Source organism: Nelusetta ayraudi, unplaced genomic scaffold (assembly GCF_046127955.1).
Source record: "Nelusetta ayraudi isolate G7.1 ecotype Tasmania unplaced genomic scaffold, CSIRO-AGI_Nayr_v1 ptg000084l, whole genome shotgun sequence".
NCBI lineage: Eukaryota > Metazoa > Chordata > Actinopteri > Tetraodontiformes > Monacanthidae > Nelusetta > Nelusetta ayraudi.
The window spans coordinates 895,272-903,236 of record NW_027466134.1 but is presented as its reverse complement, the minus strand read 5'-3'; the positions used below and the strand labels follow the sequence as shown (position 1 = coordinate 903,236).

The 7,965-nt window shown below is 48.4% G+C and overlaps 1 protein-coding gene across 2 annotated transcripts; it reads right to left on the bottom strand.

Annotated features, from left to right (window-relative positions):
- Positions 1 to 2,628: 2,628 nt before the first annotated feature.
- dmrt2b (doublesex and mab-3 related transcription factor 2b) lies at positions 2,629 to 7,606 on the bottom strand. Of its 2 annotated transcripts, none has more exons than XM_076045549.1 (3): positions 6,639 to 7,606; positions 5,790 to 5,892; positions 2,629 to 4,249 (listed from the first exon to the last, which is right to left on the bottom strand). In XM_076045549.1, exons 1-3 carry the CDS (start codon positions 7,035 to 7,037, stop codon positions 3,540 to 3,542), a joined length of 1,212 nt encoding a protein of 403 aa, XP_075901664.1. In that variant the 5' UTR covers positions 7,038 to 7,606; the 3' UTR covers positions 2,629 to 3,539. The 2 variants fall into 2 exon arrangements, with proteins under 2 accessions (XP_075901664.1, XP_075901665.1); XM_076045550.1 differs by having other exon boundaries at positions 6,660 to 7,606.
- Between the last annotated feature and the right edge of the window lie 359 nt (positions 7,607 to 7,965).

Here is a 7,965-nt window from a genome sequence, read left to right as displayed (position 1 = left end):
CAACTCTGGTGGGATTTTAAACAAATGGCTGTGGATAAATCAGTAACGAGGCTTTGCCTTGGAGTTAACAACGCCACGGCAGAAACAAATCCATTCAATGGATTCAGTTCAATGGATTCAGTGAGTGAAATTTTGCCTTAATACATTGCAAAACATTGTTTTGTTAAGTGCACTGAAGTCAGGACTGCAGAGAATAATGATTTGTGGAAATTCCTGTCGGGGTATTCAGTGCCGGTGCTTCAGGTTGAGATGCCTGTCAGGATGGAAACTCTTAGCTGGGACGAATGGTGGAGAACAATAAGCGTCCTTGTTAACGTGGTAAAGGGCGGGTTGGCCGGGCGACAGTTGAATGGCAGCAGTGGGACCAGGCGCTATTAAACTTTGGGTAGGGGTGATTGGCAGAGAGGGAGGGAGTAGAAAATCAGTGGAGGAAATATGGAAGTTAAGTGCAAAACCTGTTGTGAGTCACCGTGCGGCACATCAGAGACATGACAAATTCAATAAAGCACCACTGACCAGACACCCCCGGATGAAACGGTTTCTAAACTGGTTGGATTTATTTATAATTGGGGGGGGAAACAAAGGTGATGAGACAACCTCTCTTACTGGCGCAGTCAGTTCAGTTTTGCAACTGTTACAGATCACGTGCAGACCATTGCAACGCGCGTGCTGCTACATTTGAAGCTTTTGCACTCGGCAGCATTCCGTTGCTCTCCAAGCGGACGGCAGCCACAGATCGCGCAACCCCCGCCTTTCTGCTCTCCCATCTTTCCACTCACCCTCGACGGAGTCTGAGCGATTAAAAATTACGAAGGTCAGAGTTGCGGAGTAACGCCAAAGCAAAGCTTTTCTAGCCTGGACAGAGTGAAATCCATCCCGCTGAAATGGAAATGAGAGAGAGAACCGCCGGAGCGCCAGCGGTGGGCAACAAAAGGCGAAAGAAAAGGGGGAGGTGGGGAGGGAGGGAGGGGGGGGGAGAGAGAGAAGGGTCGGCTCCGGCAGAAATCCGAAAACATGCTTCAACCTGTTGAAACTGCTTTATCAGCAAAGTGGTCAGAATCGAATAACTCGCCACGCACGCCCTCCCCTCTTTTCTGTCCTTCCCTTGGCCCACAAAGGAAAATGTTAATAACTGCGGGGTGGGGGGTGGGTAGGGGAGGGGGTGTTGCAGATCGAATCAACCCTCTCGGAGAGCGCGCCACAATGAAGCTAATCTTCCCGCCCTGCACGGGCACAATCCTAACAGGGCCGGCGCAACGCGAAAGGCATTTCAAAGCGGTGCTTCCGTCTATTAAGCTGCCAGCCACACACCTCCACGATGAACGCTTCAGAATGAAACATGTTGGGTGGGGGGGCTGGGGGGGCTACTGGGTAAATGGGCTCCCCCCCCCCCACCCCCCCTACCAGCTTTGTTGAAGAGGAAATTGATTTATATCCCCTGTGTTATTCCTCACAGACAAAATGATCACCCCGCTGTGACTGACGGATGCTTATCCTGTTGTTGTGCTTCAGAAAACTGCAATTGGGTCCACGCGGGGAAGCGTCCGTCAGTGTTCTGAGAAAACAATGAAAATGTCTCACGGGAAAAAAAAAAAAAAAAATGGAAGCAACGCGGCAGCAGCATGGCCTATTCTGCGCCGTGAGTCTCACAGCCTCACAGCCTCACCTTTCCTCTGTGCCAGTTCCCCCCTGACCCCCCCCCCACACACACACACACACACACACACACACACACCCCACCCCCTCCACCTTGTCCGCCAGTCTGTGAAGAGGCATTCTGATCTGTGGGCAGATAGCAGCAGACAAAGACGGGCAGCAGCACGCTATCACCTCTGTGTCGACGCCACGAGGTCCAGAGTTGTCAAAAGTATCTGACCTCCATCTATGAGGGATTACTCTATGGAAGGCTCAGAGATAGAGGGAAAAAAAAGTGGATACAGATAAAAAAAAAAAAAAGAAAAAAGAAAAAAAAAAAGCGTGTTTAAACAAACTCAGTCGGCGTTTGGGCTCGGCACAAAACAAAGACAAATGTTGCCCGGGCAACGTCTGCTGCCGAACCGTCTTAACTTTTTCCCCCCGCGCTTTCCCGTCTTCCCTCCATCTCTTTGTTGCGCTGCAGCGATGCGGTATGAAATATTAAGCGGCGCGCCGCGCGGCTTAAGATCGCGCCGCGATTGTGATAGGCAGCTGTCGGGCCAAACGTCTGGCACTGGGAGAGCGATCCTCGGATCCGATCTTTTGAAGACTCAAGAAATGGTGAACAGGTCTGCATAGGGTGTCTGGCTCGGTTAGAGGCAGAGGGATGCCAGTTATGTGGGGTTCTTGCCGCCGCACCTCGCCGCACTGAGGCGAGGATTGCCAGGCCTCTTGGAGCCGCCTCCCCCGCCTCCCTCCCCTCGCGCTCCTCCTCGTCCGTCAGTTTTCATACGTGATTAGAGGAGATCAGGGGCAGCGCCGGGATCACCCAGGCACGTTTTTTGGTTTTCAAAAGAGACGGAGCCGTGCGAGACAGAAACGGGCACTAGTTGAAAGGCAACTGGAGCGTTTTTATCGCTCTGGGATTTATGGATTGGACTGTATATATCTCCTGTAGAGTGAGAATAATAATAATAATGTGAGAGGCTGAAGTGGCTCAGTAAATCAGATTTATTGCTCTGGCGACTGAACTACAAGGGTATTTCTAATGTGTGCTCAGGCCTGGCAAAAAAAAAAAAAAAAAAATTTATATACATATACATCAACTGCATAATTGTGATTGAAATATATATTTAATTGTAGGTAAATATAGTCGTATACATTTTCATTAAAAAAAAAAAAAAAAAAGCTGAGGAAGACAAAGAAATTCACTTTATAAATATGTAAAGCCATTTTCAGCCTCTGACAGCGACTCTGCCTGCAAACACTCCTGTTCAAAGGTTTGGAGTCACTGACTCATTTCTCCATTAACAGCAGCTTCATTTAATAATCTACTGGAACGCTCTCAGGACATTACCAGTGCAGGGAAATCAGTAAGGATGTACGGAACACATTATGGGATGGCTTTGAGAGCTGTTGCCTTGGATGTTGAATTGAATACGATTTTCGACAATGAATATCAAGGGTGAAATATGCAGCCATCATTGCAGAAGTTGAGTGCTTTAAAGTTGCTAAGAAACGTAAAGGTTTCTAAGAAAAGAACATAGCTTTGTATTCTACTCACCTTGTGTGAGCTAAGCCAGAAAACCAATTAAAAAAAAAAGAGCATCATGGTTTATATTTTAAGCTCTTTAAAACAGTCAACTGTTTGTGTGTTCATACAGAATTTTCAATCAATCACTTTTAATTAGACCACGGAAATGGTTTTCATGGAACACTAAAATGTTCCCATACTTGTTCAGCACATCTTGACTGATTTCCGTGCGCTCGTAGTGCATTCGAGATCATTATTTCATCAAACTGGCCGTAACTGAGTTCAATGCAGAAATGAGTCATTGACCCCGAACGTTCGACCGGGAGCGTATGAGCAGCGTGCGCCACGCCGCCGTCGTCCACGTTGCCTGTCAGGCCCTCAGCAGCGCCTCCACGGAGAAAGGCAACGGCCTCACAGCTGGAACCCTCGCCGAGCTGCCATCGGGGCTCTTGACGGGGTCGGCGCGAGCACCTGCCGGCTCGCTGGGGCTGTCTGAGCGCCAGCCCTCCGCTGCCGGAGGATCAAAAGTCCCGCTGGCTGCGCTGACGTCTGGCCCGCCCGTGATAACCCTGCTGGATCCAGAAATAGAGCAGGTGTCGTCTGAAGGGCTGCTGAAGTCCATTAGGCCTATTGTCTGTGAGCCGTGATGGCCGAGTCTCTGCAGCGGATTCACCTTCTCCCCCTCCTCCCCGTCCTCCCCCGCCGTGTCTTCCACTTTGCCCGTCAGGTGGACGAACTGGTAGAACTGGAAGTCGCACTCGTACGCCGGTTTATATTTATACACAGAGACGTAACCGGGGGTCCCGGCGGGTTTCGAGTCCTTGGCCAGGACGCAGCAGTGGAGCCTGGGGGAGGCGAGCGGGGGAGGCGGGTGAGGCACGGGGACGAGGGCGGGATAGGAGAGGTCGCGGTGCAGCTCCCTCTGCCTGAGCTCCCGCTCCAGCATCACGTTCTCCAGCTCCTTGTCGGCGAAGGCTCGCCGCTTCCTCATCCGAGCGCTGATGGACGGGTAGGAGACGTGCGCGGGGTCGCGCTGCGCCAGCTTCGGCCAGCAGGGGGCTTCGTCTTCCGGCTTGAGCCCTGCGCGTGGGGAGCAGAAGGCACAGCGGAATGTCAAGCATTTGTGTATTTATCCAGCGGCCCGGAGACAGGGTGAGGGCGTGACTCGCAAAGGGGCACGACTATCATTCTAATCGCTGCTGTAGTTCTTTGTCTTTATTAAATCATTTGTCACACTGACCTTATTACAGTCTGTCTATGAATTAGAGGACAGCAAATCTTCACCAATGTTAATATTGATAATAAACCTACATCAGCTTAGGGTTAGTGTCACATTAAATTTATTCTTTGAGTCTTTTCTCCAGCAAGAACAAAATCCAGGCCAATCACTAAGTGAGAAATACATTATACATATTAAATACATATGTATATATATATATATATATATATATATATATATATATATATATATTTTTAAATACTGTGAAAGATATCACTTGAGAGGCTGTAGTGTGGAAGTGTGAGGCCTTTTGTCCTCCAGCCACCCACCCTCTAGCTCCTCCCCTGTATTTATCCTGTACAGATAACTGTGTTATTTGTGCTCGAGCGCTGTGTTCTTGATTAGTTCGAGGTGCCGCAGCAGGACACGATAGCAAGGTATTAAAGCGGCAGGTATTAATGCACACCGTGTGTTACAGTAATGGCCGGGTGTTGTACAACAGGCAACCCAGGGCTTGAGGTATCGGGGGCGGGGGGGGCTTGAACAGCTGGGTGATGGCGTGCGGGAATAAGCAGCGGAAGCTGTGACTCCAGCAGCTATGAAACATCAGGTCATAGTTATCATCGGATGAAAATATGAGGAACAGGCACTTAGGGTAAATAATACCCTCGCTGGCACTTCCTGGAGAAAAGAAGTTGGGAGACTACAAGTCTTTCTTTGTTTTTGGGATGAGATTTATGCGGCATTGAAACTACGCTGAGGACAAGATCACAGGGTTGGATTCACAGTGAATAAGAGGAATGTGTACATTGATTCTTTTGTGTTATATAGTATTTTTTTTTTTTTTTTTTCCTGTTGTTCCAATTCCAGCTCTCAAAATGTTGTTGAAAATTGTGAACTAACTACTAATTAACTCCAAACTACTTCTCATTAAATTCACAGCAGACCAACTGAGAGGAAAATAAAATTGGTAAACGGGAACTTACTGATACTTTTTTTTTTTTTTTTGACTAATAGCAGACTAAGTAGCCCATTCAAAATAAACACTGATGGCACAATAAAATACATTATTTTTTTCATAGAACGAAAAGGTTATGAGTCCAGTGTTTTCCAGTTTCTCAGAAGCTTCTATATTTTTGGATATAAATTACCATTTCAATTCGAATTAGCTATTCTGTCAAGACTAAGTCCATTACCGCACTTAAATTAATCATCGGGGTGACGTTCCGTAAAGGTCCATAATGTAGCAGAGCCCTCCTACAAACCCAACGGGCACAAAATAAAGAGCGAATGAAGTTGACTCAAAGCATTTCACACGATTCCCACTGGAAATAAAACTGCACTTTCTGCCACCGGCCTGAGGGGGGATGAGTGAGAGGGGAGATGTTAATTAAACTCTACCCTGCAGGATGCTCTTAGCCAGGGTGCTCGGCTCGGCTGCCTTGGCGTAGCGCTGATACGCAGTCTTCCGCGACGGCGCCGCGCACCTGACCCCCCTTTTACACTGCAAGAAGAAAGGAAGAGGAGTTGAACAAGCAGACAGACGCGATGATGTCACGCAGAGTCAAAAACCCCGGGGGAGGTTCACTCTTAGGGAGATTATGCAAGTCGCGCTTTCTATGAATAAGCAGCTACAAAAAGTGCTGCTGTACTGGCAGATGGTAACTACTCAAACAGTCCGTCTTGTCTTGCTGAGCCGAAAGCTTTTAAACAGCTGGAAATTGTCTTTACAGCACCACAGTTTGGCACCATTATCCTTCACGATGGCATTTAAATTCTAGAATGCAAATGTGAGCAATAACAACATACCATAATCACTTGAAGGAACTCATTTCTTAAAAAAAAAAAAAAAAAAAAATGTTTTATATATGCTTGTTTTTTCTCTCAGAAATAATGCAGAAATTGAACTTGTCCACAGAACGTAAACTGGCAAAGAATCAACTCACAATATTTCAAATGTAACGTCTCATGAGTGCGTTTTATTTTCATACATGGGTCACATTCAGATAAGAAAATGCAAGAATTGCTGCCTTTTGCTGAAAACCGTGGCGCCTTGTAGGCAATACATGTAATGACTGAACTTTTAAAAAAAACAAACAAAAAAAAAAAAACAAGCACATGGCTTCAAGTCATGCAAACTTTCCCTTAGTTTTATCTTTCTCCATGTGTTTATCTGCCCGAATCGCGGCTCATCCCTCCGGCGGTGTGCTGTCATGCGTTTTCTCCGTCTGCTCGCGCACCATCACTGACCTCACCCTGCGCCGTCCTCACCTCCGCGGCTTGCTGCCGCCTCAGCGCGACCTGCGCGGCCATGACGCGCTGCCGCTCCACCACCAGCAGGCAGCACGCGCAGCGGCAGTCCCTCCAGCGGCAGAAGCGCTTGTGGCCTTTCAGACACGACACCACGCCGTGGTTCCGACAGCGGGCGCATTTGGGGCTCCGGGTCATCTTGCGCGCTCTCAGCGGATGGCGCTCCGGAGACGGGGGCTCGGCTTTGTTCCCTCCCGCGTCCCCGCGGCGGCCGCACCGCCCCGCGCGTCCGTCAGGGCTCGTCACGTCAACAACTTCCCCGACTTGCTCGGATTTAAGCGCGTCAGGGTGGAGTGACGCGGAGTGCAGCTGCGAGCTTCCTTCCAGCTGAATGGACATCGACGGCTGGGAGTCCAACTGGTGCGTGCGCGCGCGCGCAAAAGATGGAAGAACTCTAGAAAAAGTTTCCTGACGAGAAAGCGGAGATATTTTTTCCCACGTAGTTTATTTAAAAGATAGATTTTCTTTTCCCCTGAATACAATTCTCTCTAGAAAAAGCGGTGGTTTTACGCAAAAAAAAGAAAAAAAAAAGAAAAGAAATCACAGCAGCATTGTTTCAAGCAAAAATTAAATTCGAATTAAACATACCTACTATTAAGAGAGCTATTCTCAAATTACAGCGTATCGGCAGCAACAGGTTTCCCAGAATTTGGAAGACGGACACTAAAAAATAAAAACAAAAACAACAGTTTTAAAACAGCCGGAATAAAGTTGACAGTGAGCCGCGGTGTGGTGCTCCAGCCTGCTGCCTCCGCTGCTTCCCAGTGCTGAGCCTTTCCCTCAACTGCCCCCGGACGCCCTTTCCCCCCCCCAAGGAACGTGCGGATTGCAGACCGGGCCTCGGAGCCGAACTCGTGGCACAGAACCCGGTGCATGCGCAAAAGCTTTGGAGAACCCGTTTGCAACTCGAGCTGCACCCGTCTCCCTATATAAGCTCCCCGCGTACCTGCCTCGTCCTGCCCACATAATTGTTCTCACGTTTCAGCCCCAAAGATGCGCGATTATCAGACCTGCATCAGACCTGCATCTCCACAATATATATATATATTTTTTTTCTTAAATCTTTTAGGAGTTTGGGTAAATTGGGCGAACGCATGAATAAAGTATGACACTCATTATAATAATGGTCTTTTCAACAATGGGATTAATAATCAGACCAGGGACACCGGATAAAAACACACATGGTAAATGCCCGTGAGAGTGGGCGCGTGACACAATGTGCTCCAGTTACGCACGCGCGGGTCTGAAAGGGCTGGGAGGGGGGGGA

Bases quoted from the DNA above. Each gene is read 5' to 3' on its own strand.
- dmrt2b (XM_076045549.1), bottom strand. From the start codon at position 7,037: ATGTCCATTCAGCTGGAAGGAAGCTCGCAGCTGCACTCCGCGTCACTC. The intron at 5,893-6,638 runs GTCAGTGATGGT...TTCTTCTTGCAG, and splicing joins TGAGGACGGCGCAGGGTGAG to TGTAAAAGGGGGGTCAGGTG. The intron at 4,250-5,789 runs GTAGAGTTTAAT...CCCCACGCGCAG, and splicing joins GGCTAAGAGCATCCTGCAGG to GGCTCAAGCCGGAAGACGAA.